Source organism: Zalophus californianus, chromosome 10, assembly GCF_009762305.2.
Source record: "Zalophus californianus isolate mZalCal1 chromosome 10, mZalCal1.pri.v2, whole genome shotgun sequence".
In the NCBI taxonomy this organism is placed as follows: Eukaryota; Metazoa; Chordata; class Mammalia; order Carnivora; family Otariidae; genus Zalophus; species Zalophus californianus.
The window spans coordinates 77,264,951-77,286,594 of record NC_045604.1 but is presented as its reverse complement, the minus strand read 5'-3'; the positions used below and the strand labels follow the sequence as shown (position 1 = coordinate 77,286,594).

The 21,644-nt window shown below is 48.2% G+C and overlaps 1 protein-coding gene across 2 annotated transcripts in view; it reads left to right on the top strand.

Moving 5' to 3' along the window:
* GRIN2A (glutamate ionotropic receptor NMDA type subunit 2A) overlaps nt 1-20,372 on the top strand; it is a 375,591-nt gene extending 355,219 nt beyond the window's left edge. Inside the window, exons 13-15 of one of the 2 annotated variants that reach the window (XR_003523244.2) lie at nt 2,373-2,611; nt 9,170-11,843; nt 11,997-20,372. Coding sequence is in view for 1 of the 2 variants with exons in the window: in XM_027612864.2 (XP_027468665.1) it covers nt 2,373-2,611; nt 9,170-10,969 (2,039 nt within the window). In the remaining variant the exon portion in view is untranslated. Of the gene's footprint in view, nt 1-2,372; nt 2,612-9,169 lie in introns of both variants that reach the window. The other variant, XM_027612864.2, reaches the window with a different exon arrangement.
* Nucleotides 20,373-21,644: the final 1,272 nt, after the last annotated feature.

Here is a 21,644-nt window from a genome sequence, read left to right as displayed (position 1 = left end):
GAAGGATCCGGAAGATCCCTGGACTTCCCACCATGTACATTTCTAACCATGAATACAACACTGAATGGATGCCAGATGATTCTGGAACCCCTCGGTTCTAATTCTTCAAAGACAGAGCACCTCTGCCTTCCTTTATCAGCTTTTTCTGCGACCAGTTCATATAGCAAAATGCTACAGTACGAATTATTCTGCTTATCCACTTGCTCTGTTATGAGCTGAGTACGGTTAAGTATGTGCACTTTCTGATGCTGTTTTGAAATTGATATTTTGTATCATTTTAAATTTTGTGTCATCTTTTTACAAATCAGACGATTTAAAAAATCATCACCTTAAAAAATAAAAATCTTGTTACTATGAAAGAAACCAGTCTGAAAAGACTACTATGTGCACTTTGGTTCCAGTTATGTGATGTTCTGGAAAGGGCAAAACTAGAGAAACCATCAAAAGATCAGTGGTTGCCAGGGGTTGGGATGGGGCGTGAAGAGAGTTGAATCGGGGAGCACGCATGGGGGACTTTCAAGGCAGCAAGACTGTTCTGTATGATACTGTAATGATGGACACATGGCATTAAGCCTTGGGCAAAATCCACAGAATGGTACAACATAAAGCGTGAACCTAATGTAAACTCTGGGCTTTAGTATCAAGATCAGTTCATGAATTGTAAAAAAAACAAACAAACAAAAAAACAAAACAAAAAACCACCCCAATGCCAGATGTTAGTAGGAGAAACTGAGCGAATGGGGAGGAGTTATGGGAACTCTGTACTTTCTACTCGATGTTTCTGAAACCCTAAAACTACTCTAAAAAAATAAAGTTTACTAATTTTTTTTCTTAAAAGGGGATAGGGAGAGTTGATACTCAAAGCAAGAATGGGTGAAATGTTTTCCCAGAATTAAAATCCTGAGTCACACATCGAAGAATGACACTGAGTCTAGAGCCGAACAAGTAATAAAGCAAGTCCACACCTACATTCCACACCAAAGACAAAATGAAAATCTACAGAGCCATCAGAGAAAAAACACAGAATGCATAGGGAGTAGTGACAATTAGATTATTAGCCAACTTCTCAACAACTGTAATCTAGATCAGAAGAAACTCAGTAACATCTTCAAAAGGCCCAGGGAAAACAAGGATCAACTTAGATTTCTCTGTTCAGCCAAATCATTCAAGAGAGCAAACCAACCAAGAACATCACACGCTAATTTCACGAAACTGAAAAAAAGACAGCAGTATGAAAGCGGTAATTATGCTAAACTCTTCAAAAGAGAATCAAAGAAACACTTGGAGTGTTTCCTTTTACTTTACTCCACTAATGTTTCATATTGTATCTTAGATCAGATACGCACACACAACATAGTCATACTTTTCGTTTAACATTATATGCATCCTGTTTGATTTTCACTGTCCTTGAAGGAGAATTTTTAAAGTTTCAATCATAGTGTAAGTGCCATAGTTTAGTGAATTGCTAGACATTTAGATCAGAGAATTTCCTCCTAAATGGCAACTGGATGAAATGCACATACTAGAAAGACAAAATAATGCTAAGCACGCCTACTTTTTCTTTCCCACTCTAAACTCCACCTGCTTCTTTAACTGCCTACTGAAGTGGGGAGGTGTTTGGTTTGCAAGGGGCCATTCAGAGCTGATTGGGATGTCTCTCTTCAGTGCCTTCTGCCCTCAGTGCCCCACTAGTGGGTGGCATCTTGGAACAATCCCAGATGTTCTAAAGGAAGATGCAGGAAGAAACCAACATATTTGAGGACTGCCATGCGCTGTGCACTGTGCCCGGCATTTCCTTCACAACAATCCTGTGAACGCTACTATTTATGAAAACTTGCTATGAGCCGGGCCCTGCACTTAGGACGTTTGCAGATGTGAGCTCATTTGGTCCTTATGAGAGCTCCAGGAAGGGTGCATTGTTGTTCTGTGTATTTCATAGACGCGAGGGCTGTGGCTCTGCACTCACCCAGCTAGTAAGTGATTAAGTCATAACTGGAATGCGAGACTTTCCACGGTAGCAAGGTGCCAGTTTATGCCCGGTCCTGTTCCAGGCTTGAGTGGGCGTCGGGGACGTGGGCAGAGAAAAGGGGGATGGGTAGAACATAATGACAATGATTAAAAACACAAACACACACACATACACACACCCAGGGACTGCACCTGACTACACGTTATTTTGTTTCATCCTCCCGACGACAGAATTAGGTAGGTCCCGTTACCATTTGAGCTTCACCGTGCAAGTGAGCATGCGCAGACCTGGAGCGCTCAGTAAGGCTCCTGCTGGTCCCCCAGCTCTAAGTCCGCTGTGTCTGCCCCCGACCCAGAGTGCATGCCCCGCTCCTCACAGCCTGCGGCTCTTGTCTCCTGTCCAGGCGAGATGGAGGAGCTGGAGACACTGTGGCTCACAGGGATCTGCCACAACGAGAAGAACGAGGTGATGAGCAGTCAGCTGGACATCGACAACATGGCCGGCGTGTTCTACATGCTGGCGGCCGCCATGGCCCTCAGCCTCATCACCTTCATCTGGGAGCACCTCTTCTACTGGAAGCTGCGCTTCTGCTTCACCGGCGTGTGCTCCGACCGGCCGGGGCTGCTCTTCTCCATCAGCAGGGTCAGTACCGCCGCCGGCTATGACCTTAATGCAGAGGGCAGGTCCAGAAGACCTCGGGGCTTCCAGAGAATCTGGGATGCTTGACTCCTGGGTGGGGGGCAGTGTGCACATCCTCCCCTCGCTCACCAACCCTTCTTGGGCTTGTCGGAAAGGAATCGAGGTTCTGCGCCTTCGTAACCCAGCCAGTAGCAATCCCAGATGACTGTGCAGGCCAGAGAGGGAAGGGGGGATGGGGGTAAAGCAGGCTGGGGATGGAAACAATAGCCACAAATGAGATGAAACACAGCGAACGCCCCCTGGGTGTCAAGGTGAGGGAGCACTGGAGAATGCCTACCCCACCTGAAGGGGTCAGTCCTCCTCAAGTCCGACGGAGTATTAGCTTTTGAGAACACAAGGGCAATACTGTCGGCTCTTTTAGTTTTTAAAAGAGAAAGTAGTCATCTAATTTTATGTGAAACCTTTCAGTTTTTAAATACTAGTGACAAATTCAATTTAAAAAAAAAAAACAAAAACAAAATACCATGTAAGCCAAATGCAGCAGTCTGTGGCGTCCACCATTAGCAGCCAGACATGCTCTACAACACCACTAAAATCCCTGCACAGGACGTTACAGTTTATGAGTGTGTGCAATGCGACAGAGCCTCAGATGACACAAAGACATGAAGAATCATGAGAAGATGCTCACACATCAAATAGAAAACCAAAGTACACATTCATCCCAGCATAAACTACAGCATGGAACACACGTGCTCTAGTGAGCTCACACACTATACAAGGAAACCCCTCTCCTGGTGCACAATACAGCATGTGTATGTCACCATAAAACAGGACATAAAATTCATCGGTAATGACAACAATCACGGAAAACGCTTGTATTTGTGGAGCACCTATATGTGCCAGGCACCCTGTAAGGACTGTAGACTCTTCATCTCATTTAAGCTACAAACCATGTCTGTGAGGTGGGTAACCATTATTAGCCCCAGATTACAGATGGGGAAACTCAAAGTCATGAGGGTAGAGAATTACCCCAGGCTGCACAGTCTTCGGTGCAGCCGGGACTCGCATCCGGGTGGTGTGGTACCAGCCAGAGCACATGATCTTACATAAGCAACAAACATCCAATACAAGGAACACAAGAGATTTGATACAAATCATACTACACAACACATATGTGCACACAACTGACAAAATGGATGTTTACATATTCAATACAATCTTGTCACTGAGTTGCATCATACATATATATTCACTCATCTTCTAACAGAATGTAACATTATTTATCTTGCAGTCATCTTTCCGTCCATCCATCCATCTATTTCATCCATCCATCCACCCATCCATCCACCCATCCCACCCACCCACCCACCCATCCATCCATCCTTCCATCCATTCATCCATCTGTCCATCTATTTATCTACCTGTTTCTCCCATTTACTCACCATGGAATGTTTTCACTCTAGAAGAATTTAATGAAAAACATTTGGTGTGGTTTTATATGCTAATGGTTATTGGGAAAACAAAATAATCATTTTTAAAGGAATTTGTATATTCTTAGCATTTGGTGATTTTAAGCACTTTGGAGATTCAGAAGGCACACATTAGCTTAGTGGGGAGGATTTATTTTTTCTGTTCAGTGGCACTCTTAACTTGCATTCTGTGCAAATACATATTTCCTAATTAACTTGATGGCATCTAAACACACAGATTGCTTAAAAATAACATAGTGATGCAAATAGCTAGGTATTATGCCAACTTTAAGCTAATTCTCTCCACCAGTTACTGAAGGCTTTCCATATCCAAATGACTCTGGGATTATCATGAGCAAATGCACGCTGTTGCTTTTCCTTATAAATCCCGCTTGTATCGGGAAGAGCATTTCCTCTGTCTGAGATACCATCAGGGAAGCCAAGTGGAGAGGATTGTCATTATGAGAAATGAACTAAATCCCCCATTCCCCTTCCAAGCATCTTGAGGGACAGGATTGGAGGGGGATGGGGCACACAGGAGCCAGGCATCCTGGAATCTGAACTCAGTCTCCCCTCCCTAGGGAAGAGAGGACCCTGTGTCTCATAGCACTGCAAGGACTTCCGTGCCCCTGTGGGGACTCCCAGCCACCATCACTCCTGGGTCCTTAAACGCTGCAGGGAGCCATACTTCAGCACTGACCCTCCTTCTCCCGAGATAATATCTGTCTTTTAAAATAAGTGCAGCCCGGTATGCATGAATAGAAGGGTTTCATATTTAATATACTTTCCTGCCTCTCTTGTTTGTTAGGGGAACTCAGAATGGGCTCAGCCCCTGATGCTATCCATAGCGGGGCTTCCGGATTGCTAAAAAAAAATTGTTCTCCCTTTCTCATCAAGGGCTAACACATAGCTCTAAAGCTTGTCTTATGGGCACAATCATGCATATGCCACCTTACGTGTATATTCCTTACACAGAGCAGAGAACAGAGAGAGAGAAAAATGTCTTCGTTGTGCACACGTAATCATTTTTTTAACAAACCTGCAGTGGGGAATTTCCAAGCCCAAGAACCCACCTTCCTACAAAGGCAAGACCACAACCCCGTAGTGAATTATGGTCATGTGTGAATAAGGGCTGGACCAGATAGGTTTCCTCCATCCTCTGTTACAACCCCTGTGAGTTTGCTATGATCACACCCGTCCTGTGGATATGGAGAAACTGGGGCCCCAATGGTTGGAATGGGACCCTTTTGGCTTCACCTTAAATGTCCTTCAAACTACAGGGTTCTTCCTACTTCGTGGATCATGCCAGAAAAAGGCAGGAAAGAGGAAGCCTGTCACATGTGCAGGGCTGGGTCACATGCTTCAGCCCATTTCCGAGTGTTGGTTCCTTTCCAGGGGATGTAGATCCAGGCTGCCTCTGAAATGTGCTTGCCCCCGAGGCACGTTCTTTCCTGCCCATTAGCCAGGTCTCTCCATTAACCAGCTCTTGCAGCAGCTTCAACACCCAGCCCGTGGACCTAGCTATTGCCACACAGCAGACATATGCAGCCCTCCCCACGGGCTAGATGTCCCTTGGGAAGCTTCTGGATCATGCAACAAAATACAGACCAGACCTATGGGTGCTCTTGGCCCTGCCAAAGGGTACGGCCAGGGCTCGAAGAAGTCATTAGAACCCACTTTCTCCCACAGCCTTGGCCTTTGCCTTTTTAGACTTAAAAAAAATATATATATGCTCTCTGGTCTGAGGGGGGCTCTTAATTTTTCTCTCCAAAATGCTCCCCCTCTCACGTAGAAGAGAATATTCACTGTCACCAGCAAAAAGAACTGCCTCGGCTTTCAGTCATGAGGAATGAGAGAGGTCAGGGGGTCTGGGCAGAGAATGTGTCTTATGGGCACATTCATGCATATGTGCCACGAGAGGCAGATGTCAGGGGGATGGCAAGTGTGTGACCTGCCCGGTGGGGTCATATGAGGGGAGACTGGGCTCACCCACCACTGGGACCAAGAGAGCAGAAGTCAGGCACCGCCTCGGTCCGTTAAGGCCACTATGACCAAATAGCACAGTCCAGGTGGCTTAGAAACAGCAGACATTTGTTTCTCAGAGTTCTGGAGGCTGGGGTCTGAAATCAGGGTATCAGCACGGTCAGGTGAGGGTCCTCCTCTGGGCCACAGACTTCTCCTTGTGTCCTCATGACACAAGGAAGGGGGCGAGGGGGCTCCGTGGGGTTTCTCATCTAAGGGCACTAATCCCACTCACGAGCACCCCACCCTCAGGACCTCATTCCCTCCCCAAGGCCCCACCTCCTCACACCACCAACTTTTAGGGTTAGGATCTCAATGTGACTTTGGGGGAGGATACAAACGTTTAGGTCTTAGCAGATGCTCCAGGGGTCAGGGCCAGACAGACTGCAGGGAACCATGGAGGGCAGAAGAGCCCATGCCCCATCGAGAATGTTCTGAGAGTCAGGGCCCTCGAGGGGAGCAGAGCGGACTGTCCAGAGCTTTACACTCTCTCTTCAGTGAGGCTCTCATCTGGGCCCCGGTGGGGCCGAGAAGGCATCTCGTTCCCATCACCTGAAGGATGGAGCCTGAATCTCCAAGTAACAAGACGAGAAATGAGCAAGAGCTCTGCGGCCCAGGGCCCGCAGCTGAGGGAAGGTTTGGGCTGCTCCCTAACCAGAATGAACCTTCAGTAGTAAGGGGCAGCCTGCACTTTCCTGCAGCTTTGGAACCGTGGGCGCCAGGTGCTCGTGCTAGTGTGTGTGTGGGGAGGGGAGGGCAGCGAAGTAGGGCACATTGGGGATGACCGGCAGCACAGCTCATCCGGCTCATTGTTTCTGGAGCCTCTGCTCTATCTGGGGCTTTGTTTGCACCCTTTTATCCTGCCCTCTACCCACTTTGAGAGTGTGTGGTTCCCACTTTGCAGGTGTGGAAACCAAGGCTCAGAAAGCTTAGCGGCTAATCCAAGGTCACAGAGCTAATGACAGATGGAGATGGGACTCACTTCCCGCGGGTTCCGCGTTTCTCTGCCATGCACCCCTCTTCTCGGCAGCCCATCAAGAAGATGTGTTAACTCTATGGGAGAATGCTGCCGCCCAGGCCTGGGGGAACGGGCTGGGTCCATCACATGGACTCCTTCCCGAGGCTTCACCAGGCACATCAGCACCTGGGAGCTGCCTGAGCTGCAGCCTGTGAGTCCCAGGGGAAGCAGGGATGAGAGAAAGCAGTCAGTGACCAGCTCCCCCCCCCCCCATTCCTGAGACATAACTCAGCTTCCTGACCACTTCTGTGGTCCTCCCCCACATGGACAGCCAGCTTATCTCGGCCCATGGAAGCATACTGACCTGCCCTGTGAAGGGGTGGAGGGAGGTTTTCAAAAGCTCTAGCAGGGTGATGGGAGCTCATTAGAACGAAATTACAGATTCAGAAAAAAAAAAATTTAAACTCCTATTTTTATAATACTAACCAAAGGAAGAAAAGGCGCAGATCTCGTCTGACCCAGACCCACAGGAGACACACTGGTTCTCTCACCCACAGTGGCCGAGCCTCCCTAGGTCAGAGTGTAGGACTGCTCTGTTTCCTGAGCTGGGCGGGGAAGGCACGGGTTCACAGACAAGGTCCAGAAGCTCTGTGCTATGTGAAACCCACGGCGCATTGGTGTGATTGCCATGCCCAGCAGCCGTGGAAGCGGGCAGAGGGGACCCTCCTTCCGGGCAGCGGGTGAGCAGGACCCACACACCGCACAGAGGGGACAGAAGACCGGCTGCAGGAAGGTGGGAAAGGGCACGATGCCAGGTTTTGGGGAGCCCGAGCCATGCAACCCGGGGTGGGGGGGAGAGGGGGAGAGAAAGAGATGCTCAGACTCACTACTGTGCCTTCCCCATGTACCGTTCCTGGAAGGCGGAGTGCAGACTCTCTAGAAAAAGGCAGGGGTGGGGGGCGGGCCGGCGGGGCCATGGTCAGCAGAGTCCACAGCTAACCGCACACCCTTTCCACCAGTTCATGCTCCGGTCAGCAGCAGCCTCCAGGTTTGCCCTACAGACCCCTTCTCGGGCTGGCCCCCTGTCCGTCCTGGGAGGGCTTGTTCTGATCATCCCCTTTAGGTACGGCTGCCAAAATCTGGGGCCAGCAGTGGGGAAAGGGGGACGCAAATCACAATGTTCCCCCCAAAGCCACCTTGCGTACCATTGCACCATGAAGTAAGAGCTCTTGAGTTACTTTGAAGTAAAAGTAAACAGCTGTTTTTAAGAAAGGAACAAGGCGGCGTGGAAAACAAGGGACCCACAGTTGGGGGTGCTTATGCCTGAGCCACCCAGAAGTCCCAAAGTCACTCTGTCCTTGGGTGAATTTCAGTGCTGCGTCACAGTGTCCTTGAGATTCTCCACTGTTCCTAATGGCTAGCACCCAACTCTGTGTCAGACACACTCACTCACATGCACACAAAAGGACATATTCAGTGGCATCTATGAAAAGTCTCAAGTGGTGGCCCCAGGGGTTCAAAGCATGTCCTGTCTCTCCATTCCCTGTGCTCTGCTCTTTTCTATGACGGTCTCACTCTCAGGCTAACATCCCCACATGGTGGCAAGACTAGTCCCCCTGCAACTGCTCCTTCTAGCCCAGCTTCTCTATCTTTCCTTCCCTAAAATATCTGAGTGATCACCCGTGGATTTTTATGCCCAGCCTTAGAGTAACCGGAAAGGGTTTTCTCACTCTGGTATCCGGACTCCAAAGATGATCCTGGGACACTAGCAAAAGATGAGCTAGCGCCCCAGGTATCAATTCAATATCCTTCCGTGCCAATTTGGAGGCACCGAGAACTTTATAAGATACATGAGCATTAGTCGATGCCTTTTCTCAAAACTGTTCACTAAAGTGTTGGGATAATCTTAAAGCCAGAGAGACGAGAGAAGCTGGGCACTTACTGGTCTCACAGATTTAAGAAACATTCCCGGGATTCAGATTGGACTCCAAGATCCCCTCCAAGGCTCCTTCCTCCAAGAAGGACACATCCCGCCTTTGCAGGTGAAGGCCAGGTGTGCAGTAGTTTCGTGTTCCTGCTGCTACTGACCGTGCCTCGTGTTCCTTCCCACAGGGCATTTACAGCTGCATCCATGGAGTGCACATCGAGGAGAAGAAGAAGTCTCCAGACTTCAACCTGACCGGATCCCAGAGCAACATGTTAAAACTCCTCCGGTCAGCCAAAAACATCTCCGACATGTCCAACGTGAACTCCTCAAGAATGGATTCCCCCAAAAGGGCTGCTGACTTCATCCAAAGAGGTTCCCTCATCATGGACATGGTTTCTGATAAGGGAAATTTGGTCTATTCAGACAACAGATCCTTTCAGGGGAAAGACAACATTTTTGGGGACAACATGAATGAGCTGCAGACATTCGTGGCCAACAGACACAAGGACAACCTGAATAACTATGTGTTCCAGGGACAGCACCCCCTTACTCTCAATGAGTCTAACCCCAACACGGTGGAGGTGGCCGTGAGCACAGAGTCCAAAGCAAACTCCAGGCCCCGGCAGCTTTGGAAGAAATCCATGGAATCGCTGCGCCAAGATTCCCTGAGCCAGAACCCAGTGTCCCAGAGGGACGAGGGAGCAGTGGAAAATAGGACCCACTCCCTCAAGAGTCCCCGGTACCTTCCGGAAGAGGTGGCCCACTCGGACATCTCAGAAACTTCGAGCCGGGCCACGTGCCACAGAGAGCCCGACAACAGTAAGAACCACAAGACCAAGGACAACTTCAAAAGGTCCGTGGCCTCCAAATACCCCAAGGACTGCAGCGAGGTCGAGCGCTCCTATCTGAAAACCAAAGCGAGCTCCCCCAGGGACAAGATCTACACCATCGATGGCGAGAAGGAACCTAGTTTCCACCTGGACCCACCCCAGTTTGTTGAAAACATGGCCTTGCCCGAGAACGTGGACTTCCCAGACACGTACCAGGACCCCAGCGAAAACTTCCGCAAGGGGGACCCCGCGCTGCCCACGAACAGGAACCCCCTGCACAATGAGGATGCGCTCCCCAACAATGACAAACATAAATTCTACTCCAAGCACTTCACCCTGAAAGACAAGAGCTCCCCTCACAGCGAGGGCAGTGACCGGTACCGGCAGAACTCGACACACTGCCGGAGCTGCCTGTCCAACCTGCCCACCTATTCGGGCCACTTCACCGTGCGGTCCCCCTTCAAGTGCGATGCCTGCCTGCGGATGGGCAACCTCTACGACATCGACGAAGACCAGATGCTCCAGGAGACAGGGAGCCCGGCCGCCCAGGAGGAGGTCTACCAGCAGGACTGGGCACAGAACAGCACCCTCCAGTTCCAGAAGAACAAGCTCAGGATCAGCCGTCAGCACTCCTACGATAACATTGTCGACAAGCCCAGGGAGACCGACCTCAGCAGGCCCTCCAGGAGCATCAGCCTCAAGGACCGGGAACGGCTTCTGGAGGGAAATTTGTATGGGAGTCTCTTTAGTGTCCCCTCCAGCAAACTCTCGGGGAACAAGAGCGCCCTCTTCCCCCAGGGTCTGGAGGACAGCAAGCGGAGCAAGTCCCTCTTGCCGGACCACACCTCCGATAACCCTTTCCTCCGTTGCTATGGGGACGACCGACGCTTAGTCATCGGGAGATGCCCCTCGGACCCTTACAAACACTCGCTGCCGTCCCAGGCCGTGAACGACAGCTACCTTCGATCGTCCTTGAGGTCAACAGCATCGTACTGCTCCAGGGACAGTCGAGGCCACAACGACGTGTACATTTCGGAGCATGTTATGCCTTATGCTGCAAATAAGAACAGTATGTACTCTACCCCCAGGGTTTTGAATTCCTGCAGCAATAGACGTGTGTACAAGAAAATGCCTAGTATTGAATCTGATGTTTAAAACCTTCCATCAATGTTTTATCTATAGGGAAACATACGTAACTGGCCGATGTGCTGGAGGGTAAATGTCGGATGTCCGATGGTGCCCTGCCAAGAGGAAGAGGATTTAGGAAGGTATTTTTTTTTTTTTTTTTTTGTTGGTTCTTTTGCACATGGCTCCATGCCATAGTCTTCCACTCAAGGAATCTTGTGAGGCGCGTGCTGAGCATGGCAGATACCAGATAGGTGAGTCCTCAACCAAAAACACACACACACACACAAGGGCATGTCTCCCGGACATGCCCACTAGGTATGTTGGCAATAAGAATGTGTTGGATGCTGATGGTGATGCTATGATTTCCTATATTCCAAATTCCATTAAGACCGGTCCACCATGTGCTCCCCTCATCAGAAATGCCTAGTGGTCTCTCTCATTCCGAATAAGCAATATGGTATGCATGTACCCCTGACTCAGACAAAACAGTTAGGAATGCGTCTGCACCGTAGCGAGATTGACGTGCAAGAGATTAGGAAGTTTGGCCTTGTACCCATTTTCAGCCTTCATGTTATGCCTCCCATCACTGCCCAGGCCCAACCACAGAACTCCAGGCTCCCCCCCAAAGAATAGCAAATCCGTGTGTTCACAGTCACTATGCTACCTTCATTAGAGTCCATTTCCAAGACACATCTGGAGTAAGGGGCCAGAAGGACCCTCAGGCGGAGAGCTCCGAGCATCTCTTTGGATGTCAGCTTGTGCGTCTCACAGAACACTCTCACCCTTGGCTTCGATGGTCTTGTTCAGAGCTGCACAAACACACCCATGTCTCCGATACCTAACTGGTGGATCTCCTGTCTCTGACACAGCGGCTGTTGTAGTTTATCCTGAAGACTCCTGTGTACGTAAGTTTGCGTGTCCCCCCCTTCTGGTGACGACTCAGGGTTGTATAGTATCTGTTACCCCTTCTTCCCTCCCAGACTGACCATAACTCGTTCTGTCCCCGAAAGGCCAGGGCGGCGTCTAATTACGTGTTACGTGTTGCTATTCCCAGAGCTGTTAACGTGGTGGCACCCACCAGCAGCCAAATGTGTCCTGTGATCTGTAAGAAGTTCAGTGCCAGCCATCTGCTGAAGCCTAGCCCTACCTGTTGCGTTTCTCTTCCTTCACGTCATGAAATTCATTTGGATGCTCGTTTCCACCCCAACCTCCTCAGATCAAAAGCCTTCAAAACATGAGAGACACTCATCCACCCTGAGCATCCTCCAAATTGTGGGTCACCTTTAGTGGCAAAAGTGATTTCTCTCTTCTGAAATTTTCGCTCTTTTGGAGTCAAAACCGCTTCACTAGCACCAACGGGAATCTATGAAAAATTCTCCAAAGCATTTGTCATTTCCAAGTGACCCCCCCCCCCCACTGTCTCATTCTTACTTTACTCAGACCTGTGCCTATGTGACCTGGAATGAGACTCATTTAAAAACACTGGGGGAGGAAGGGAAGTCTGCAGCATGGCCTGACGCCGAGAACGTGCTGAGGACACAAAGGTAGTTGTTATGTGATAACAGACCAGAATTCTGTAGTTTAAAAATTAAGTATTATAAAACCCACAGACAATGTTAAACCTTTTTAGTGTATGTTAACTTTACGAATGTCCCTGAAATAGCTAGGGTAACTAGCCGTCCGGTCCGGTAGCCGCTGAGTCCGGAGACAGGCTGCAGACAGCCTAGGCAAACTAGCCTGCCCTTCTCCTGGTTTCCTCCTGCATTTTGCTTTGGGTTCTTGGAGAAGGGCACAGACTGGCAAGCTGAAAAGTCACCCTGTTTCTTTTACTTACAGCGCGTTCTGTTCTGTAGGTAGTGTTTTCCTGCAAGTGGGCAGGTGCCAGGAATAATTCTCTTAGAGCTTGAGGATTCAGTGAATGGCTTCATCTTTGGGCAGGTGCATCCAGTAATGATAAGTGGTTACAACGAGTTTCGGGATCATCGGTGGGGAGGCAGAGGTGGCCATGGGCGAGTAGGTCTTCCCGTCAGAAGGGGAGGGCTAGGCACTGCTGACAAATGTACCTGAACATTGCATTTTCTTTCTCGGATGTTGCTTCTGCTGCCCCAAGGCCCAAGAATGGAGAAGCCCAGACTGAAGGGCCTCACCTCCATTCCTACTCTTAGGCACACTCCTGGCTGTCTTGTCTTTTAGAACTTTCTGCCTTTGCCCTCCCATTGCTTTCCAGACCCACATTCCCCCAGCCAGGACCACCTCATTTCCCCCACAAGACTGGCGTGTCATGACATGAAATGAATTAAAAAGTCTCCCCAGCACACAGAGCTGTGGTATGTCATTAATCCAAAGAGGCTTTCTGTCTTCTTCCTGTGTCCTCAAAACCCCAGGGTGGGGGTGGGGGCTGCAAAAAGTGACAGAGACCTCCAGGGAGAACGCGAATTACACTCAGAACTGTTCCATAGATCAAAAACCCTTCTTCTAACAACAGCATTATTTCTGCTGTTAACCCTATGCTTCTTTAGATTAAAAAAAAAAAAACCAAAAACTAAAAATGGGGCTTTTGGAAGAACCATCAGTACCGTGCTTCCTTTAATACCCAACGCATTTTTAAAAAGAAACACTGAGCATTGGAATGCTATCTATAATGAATACATAATTTTCCTCCTCCACAAATTCATCGACTCTTAATTATGATGATCCCAAGCATAAGAAAACTGACCGCTGATCAGACAGGCCATCTGCCAAGTAAAAGATAACGACATAGAACTATTCGAAGGTGATTTAAGTCAGTTCTGTTCTTTGGAAGCAGAAAGTCAAAGACATAAATAGAAAGCCCTCCAACTCTGGACCCCTTACAGAGGGTTCCTGTGACATCCCAGCCTGAGATCTGGGAGCTGTTGATGCCAAAGAGCCGGCATGCCTGAGCCCCCGAATCGTGCCCGAGTTTCACCTGACTCAAGCCAGAGCCGGCATCCATAACCGTACCGCAATGACTCTAAGTGGCCTTCTCCCCTTGAGAAGGGCCCAACAGGTATGCCTAAATGCAGGTGCTCACGTTTCTGTCGATGAGTAACGGTACACACATGCCCAACTTAAAATAGTCTGGGTAAGAAGAGAGTCTTCTGGGGCATGAATTCTACCCTGGAGCCCTTGGAGTTCCTAGAACATAGTCTACCTGGTCCTTCTACCTGTAGGTCTCAGACTACTTCTGGCTTCAGTGCTCCCAGAAGACAGCTCCCTAACGGGTCTGTTTTTCTGCCAGCACGGCTCCCGCGAGAGGTACAGGATTATGATAATCTCCCCACTCTCCCGTCCTTTGCAATTTCACTCCGTAATGGCAGCCAGCACCATGACCGGGGTCTTGGGGATTATACCTGGTTTCTCTCCTCTGTCACAGAGAGCCTGAGAACTTTTCATACTCAGCTGCTCTGAGGAGACCATTAAAAGGCCCCCACTGCAGCAAAATCAGTCACATTGACTCACACTTATTTTCAAGGGAGAAACAGGAAAATTACACCTTGTTTACAAACGAAGTAGTTTCACTTACATGGGACTCTGGCCAAGGCAGTTAATTAGCCAAAAGATCCATAGCAGCCATATAGCCCCACATTGTTTATTCTACTGGGTATGCCTGCCACTGATGTGTATTTAATATTCTGCGTCCTTCTCAGGAAATGACAAATGCCCTGAATTCTTTGCAAATGCTAATGTAAAAGGGGGGGAGTTGGTGTTAATTAAATGGTGATTAAAAATTTATCTCCTTTAAACCTAAAAAGTGCAGCTCTAATAATCAGTCGTCATATAAATAAATACATTGCACTGAAATCCCATACGGTGTAAGACCTAAATAAACACGAACTGGAGAAACCTAAGTATCTCTCAGAAGAGCTGAACAGATGTGTTAACTCCAGGTGCATCCCTATCCTGTCTGCTTGTGCATAGATGTCACACGTGAATCCTTGCAAAGGGGACAGGAGTTGTTTCTGAAGCAGAGCCCACCTGTATGAACCGTGGCTGGAGTGGACGGAATTGGAGTTCAGTGGCGGGCCGGGGGGCACCGAGTCCGTGGAAACACAACTCATTGGTTGGTGTTTAATAGGAGTTAAGGATTCCACGTGACAGTGGTTTTCAGCGCAAAAGCAGTATTTTCACTTGAGACAAAATTAGACCTTACGGATGCCCCACATTCTTTTGGTCGGCAGGGTCGGAAGCGCTGGGTGAGAGGTTCAGTGGGGTCTACACCAACACGCAGGTGTGCTTTTCCACTTCACCCCTTCACATCGTACTGTGTTCACATCAGGTCATAGCAGATGAGGGCAGTTGGCCACCTGATACACATCGGAGGAGAGCAAAGACACCCCTCCTGCCAATACCAATGCTCTTGTACACATGTACATATACTCTATACATGCTTGATTTCTACCACTCACACGTCAAGTGTGTTATCCAAATACAATTGTATATAATGTAAACTATATGTTAAAAATTAGGTCGTGATGATGGTTATTAACATGTGGAAAACCCATTCTGGTTATCAATGGGCTGATATTTAGGAAGAGAGGATGCTATTGTTTTTATTTAAAAAAAAATTATCTATGTTCTAGGGAGGATGGCAGGGCCCAAGTGGGATTTGGGTACTGGTGTTCTTGGCCTCCTTTCAAAAAAGCTATCTGGGGTTCGGGGTGTGATACATGTTCCTCTCACATTAACTTCTGAAGACGATGCTGATAGGGACGCGCGGGTGATTTCTGTGAACCCACCGAAGGGCAGATTCCCTGTGTAAATTCCTTATTCTCTTCCCTGTCCCCGCTTGCTCTGCGCCCAAAAGTACTCTGGAGAGAGCATCAGCTAAAGGTGCCTGCCCAGAAGGGTCTTAGAAAAATAGAACTTCTAGAACTATGCCAAGATTTGGAGGAATGGAGATGAGAAAATTAAGAGACTGAGCTCCTGAAGGGGCATAATCTGTATGGAATCATCGGATCAACAGTATCTAGAACCCAAGACCTTCGTGCACGGTCCAGTTAACTCCTCACCTGGTTCCCTTCCCCAGGCTGACTCAGTTCTAGGTTTCTCTCAAAAGTGTTCTCCGGGTCCCTCTGGGATAAGAGCCAGAGAACCTCACAGAATGGTCCCCGCTTTCTTTCCCTCTTGCCTTATACAGACACATACCACCCCCTCTTTAGATTTGGTTTTCCCTTAAGCTCCCCAACACTCCCTGCCTCAGAATCCTGGAGAAGAGAAAACTTTTCTCAGGGACCTATTTCCTGGGAAGAGCCAACAAGGGACATAGTTTAAAACCTCAAACCAAAGATGAAAGCCAGTGGTGATCATTGAGGTGATAGAGTTCTATTTCTCACGAGCCAAGGATGAACAAAAGACACCGATCAGCTGAGAGCACTTGACCGAGTATCTGCTCTCTTTTTAAGGCCGATTTGGGGTTGGGAGATGCAAAGGGAAGAGAAAACACAGTCTCTTCTCATCAGCAGTATACGGTCTAGAAATTGAGCTCCCTAACGCAAAAGGCCACCGAGGGCCCACAAAACCCAAACACAGACGGAGTGTCAAAAGTAGAAATGATAAATCAAGTTCTTGCCAGGAAATAAATATCACACTGATTCCATGATCCAACCGACCAACCCATCCTTCCCTAGACCCATAAGTAACCTTGGAGAATATAGTTGGTGCTCCTGGAGAGATACCCTTGATTCTTTGAACATTCAAAGACAGTACCTGGGAAACCCAGGAGCATCTAAGCAGGCGACCAGACTTGCCCCCCCACATCTGTGTGCAGGAGGCGTGGATCTGGTGCCACCGGGTTCTCCAGCCCTTGCCAGATCCTGCCTCTTTGCAGCCCTGCTTTATGACGTGGGCTTCCAGAAAAGGCGGAAAAGAATTCCCCAAAGGATTAGAAAACAGACTGCGATGTAAAAAAAAAAAAAAAAAAAGCTATTTCCTGAAAGCTTTTTCGTTTGATTTTATTTTTGTCTTAGGAAGAATACCTTGGATCGTTCAGGGTATAAATGTATCAGGGAAGGGAGTGGGGAGAATTCCTCATTGAGTCCCAAGTGCCTACTGTGCGGCTGACAAAAGCGAGCACATCAAGTTCCCTAGAGACAAAATGGGGCAGAGAGACGGCGGAAGGAGTCAAGGTGTGTTTCAGGGAGATGGCGGGTGCAGAGGGAGCATCTTCTCTCTCCATCCATCCTGCTCTGGGCATTGCCAGGAGTGTGGGATCCTCTGCTGATCTCACATGCATGCCTGGGGTCAGCACCTGAGCTTGGAAGTATCAAAAGGGATCCGCACTGAGTGCGGATACAGTGCAGACTGTATTCTGGGCACATCCTAGAATGAGAGCCTCAAAATAACCATAGGATAGAAGTACGGTTGCCCCCATTTTATAGATAAGGAAACTGAAGCTCAGGTCGGTCTCAGCCTCATCAGCAACAGGAGTTTGCTAATAAATCCCTCATGTTGGGCGTATTCTTGAAGTGCCTGATCTCCGCCATGGAGGTCAGAATAAAAGTTGGAAAGAGATATGCTGTTCTGAGGTCCCCTGGGGCTCTCTCTTGAGCTCCAGCCTCTGAGGGGAGGAGGTTTGTTAGTGTCCTACCCCCTCGTCGTCTGGTTTGGGGTGTATTGAGAACTCCTGGGGATCTCACCTCTGTTCACATCCCTTCTGACACTTGAATGCTGTTTGTGTCTCTCCCCAAACCCTTGCACTCTGAATTCACTTTTTTGGTTGCTGGGGAGTTACTCTGTAGCATGTGCCTAATTTTAAATATCCCCTTCCGAATCTCTCCTTTTTTTCTCCGTAGATATCAGGGTTCCTTCCATTCAACACATGCAAGTAGTATACCCTTCCCAAGTGTGCGGGCCCCCACACCGCCCTGTGGCCCCTCATCAGAGCCCTCCTAAACACTGTGGCCCATTTTCAGAAAGGTCACAGTATTTCCAAGAGGCTGTCCCTGCTAGGTCGTCACTGGCACCAAGATAACTATTATTCTCTTGTTCAGTTTGCCTCACTAATGAGTGTTGAATTAGAATGTTTCCATGATGCTTTCTGGGAGTCCAACATGATGGCGTGCATAATGCATGGGGGGGGGGAGATGTGGGCACGACACGGAGCCCATGCACCCCTTTCTTGCACCGCTCCCATGTTCTAAGCCACCCTGCTCCCGCCAGGCATTTCTATTTACTGTGAATTGGGGCCACATTAGCCCCATTTCGTAGGTGAGGAAACAGAGCTCAGATTTGAAGGAATGTTTTTCTGGGAGGTTCTGCGATTCAGTCCTTCTGGAGGGTCAGTGAATCTAACAAAGCCCCCTTGTCACTGTCCCTGAGAAATTCTCTAGCTGTTTACATCTTTCAAGCTGGCAGTAAAAGGTCTCTTAAGCCAGAAAAGTTATCATTATTTAATACCTATTTTAAGATCCCATCTTTGGGTCTACAAGTGCGTGACAACATTCTCCCAGGGATGCTGAGCTGTGCGAAACTGGAACACTCAAAAGAACCATTTGGCCAGTAGGCTTTCTTCCCTGGGGCTGTATTTCAAAGCACACAGCCCTCCAGGGAGCCAGAACCAAACTGTTTCCAATGGAGTCATTTCTCAGATTAACTTCCTCAAATAAGGTGACAGCAGCATTGCAGAGACAAGACAAAACCGAGATGATCACTCATCAATCCCTCTTAGGTACCAGGTCCATGAAACTATAAGTTTGCATTTCTGCAAGTCTAGAACATTCCTCATTAGCCATAGCCCTGGGTCATAACCTCCCCCAGTTAATTCTCTCCCACACCTTTTGGGAAGGATTTAAGACGAGCCTTCAAAGGAATATTAACACGTAGCCAATACCACAGCTGCCTTTTAAATTAATAAGGTTAATTGTTCTCCAGCGAACGTAAGTTTGTCTTTGGCATTTTAAATGCTTCTCATTGATCTGACATTTTGCTGTTTCAAGATTTTAAAGGGCTCAAATCAAAGACTGTCGATAGCTGAGCAAATAGTGAAGGTCCAGAAATATAAAAACATTGTCAGTTTTTCCATGAAAAATAATCATAGCTTTTTGAATTCGACTGAGGTTTTTACATTACATTACATCTAAGACCTATTGAATTATTTCTATTCTCAGTTGAGCTAACTCAAATAAATGAGTGGTATTGACTTTTTATTTAAAAAAAAAAAAACTTCTTTAAGTTTATTAGGTTTGTAGACACAGCTCTGAAGCCATGGCCACTAAGGAAATGTTCCAGTTTAGAAATTGAAGATTCAGACTATTCTGCGTCAAATTCAGGTGATCATCTTTGAAAATTCTGGTGGATTTGCAAAGATGAAGGGGGCGCTTGTAACATTCACCTTCCCCAAATTTTTCACTGGGAAAGGATGCCAATTGCCTCTTTTTTTTCCCAATCAGAGATAAGGTCAAGAATAACGTTTTCATAGCAAATTCAGGAAACTACTCGATACCACGAATTACATGGCTAGACATGGCTCAGATGCCTTCCAAGCCTGAGGTTCCCCAAAGATTTATCAGTTGTTCTTGAGCCCCGAATCTTCATCTTGTTCATTCCCCTGCTCAAACCAACTTAAAAGCATCTACTTGCCAAATTATTTAGTCGGTAGACTTTACTATAGTTGATCACAATAGAATGTTTGTGCATATGTGTTTATGTATAGTATATATATTTCAAGCTGAAGATTCAGAAAGAATTAGGCGAGTCTCACCGGTGGTTTGAGTAAGAACTAGATCATCAGAGACAAACAGTGGCCTTCTCAGACACAAAAAGAGGGTCAACTCTTCATTTTTCGGTCACGTTATGAGACCCGTTGCTTACGTAATCCACAAGCTGGTCATTACCCACAGGAAGTCATGGAATAAAGCAGCTTTGAGGACCCATGTCTGAGTCCACCTTCCACCCAACACGGGCAGGACCGACCTCCATATGCAGAGGGGTTCCCATTCACAGTGACACACTCAAACACAGTCCAAAACCCACGTCAGAACTGGCTTGATCTCTTATATGGTGGAACCCCAAGCAAGCTGGGTGCTCTACTCAGTGGTCCTCATTGGGGAACAGACGTTCACTTACCAATCACGTCAGTTTCTACCTGTCATGTTTTAATCCACTGCATGAGGAAGTGCTGATAACTGTATTCAATATTTCCAAGCATAGCTACAAAATTACACGTTTGCTTAACACCTTTCTATGATAGAGGAAGTATATACTATGGTTGTCTTCTTGTAGTATGTCTTTTCTTTCTGTTCAACGTGTTATCAACTGTTTTAAGGAATGGGGTTTGAAATGTGTGTGCAAACTGATGTGTACATAACTCCCGAGGCAACAAAAGTGCCCAGTCCTATGGTGTAAAAATGTAAATACAGGAAAATTTCATTTTTCTAATAAAACTAATTTCTGCTGATTGATATGAAAACGAGACATGGAGTCATGGCCTTTGTTGCCCACATTGCTGCTGCAGTGGGCACACACCACTAACGTTTCGGGCAGGCTTAGGATGTGTACAAAAGGCAGATGACTCGATTTCCCCCTCTGTGCCCTACAGCAGTGTAGAAGGAATCGTGGAATCTCGAAGAATCCGTGGCTCAGCTTCTGGATTTTACCAGCAAGCTTTGCCACCGTCCCTTACCTGGTTCTGGTCGTCCTGTGCACCTCCCACGCTTGCAGCCGTGACTCTGATAACATTGAACTTCACCAAGCTTCTGTGACTCATGATTCTGGCAGGGGGGGAAAAGTGGTGGTTAAAGACTTCCCCTCCCTTCTGAATTCCAGGAAACTGCTTCCTGCAAAGAACTGATCTTTTCCACATGACTTTGATAGGACCCGCGGACCCCCCCCCCCCCCGCCACCGTTTCCCTACGCCATGGCCAGACACACACCCTCCAGGTTCCCTGTCTTTGTTCATAAAAGATTAGCTGAACTTCCTGTCCCCACAGATCGATCAGAACAATATGCTTGCCGACCAAACATTGAATAAGCTTCTCTCCTCCTCCTGGGCCCCCGAACACGGTCGGCCTGCACAGCACACACCCTCGCCCTGGGACTAGGCTAACCTCACACCCTCTGACCTGTCCAACCACAAGCCACCCCCCTTCACCTCCTGACCCCCTGCTTTTGGGTCCTCCTCCCTATGGAAGAAAAACTCTCGCTGCCTCTTCCCCTGTTAGAATAGTCCCTGTCGCCCCCATGAAATAAGTTTCGCCCATAAAATCTCTCCTGACCAAATCCAGATTGGATTTTTATTTGACAACAACTCTCTTCCCCAGATCAAGCGACATTTCGGAAACCCAAATCCAGCTGCGTCCCCTTTGAAAACCCTCAGCTTAGAACAGTGGCCCACAGGAAAAGCCCGGATTCCGTAGCCCAGCACACAAAGCCTCCAGTCCCCGGCATGCTCCCTCCTACCACGGACCCCACGGACGACTTCTGCACCGAAGGTCTTCGCGCTCCTCCCCCCGCAGAGTCGCCATGAGCTCTCTTCCCACGTGCCCTTCCTTCTTCCTGGGACCCTAGTCACCCTCCTCTGAGGCGTATCTTCAATGAAACCTCTTCTCAGCCTTTGTAAACTCTCCCCAGCGGCAGAGTGAACAGGGGACTTCTCCATGATCCCACCCCGTGTGTACACACGTCTATCAGATAATTTACCAGGCTTTGTTACATGTTATGTGTGCTCTCTCTCCTTCTCTGCGAG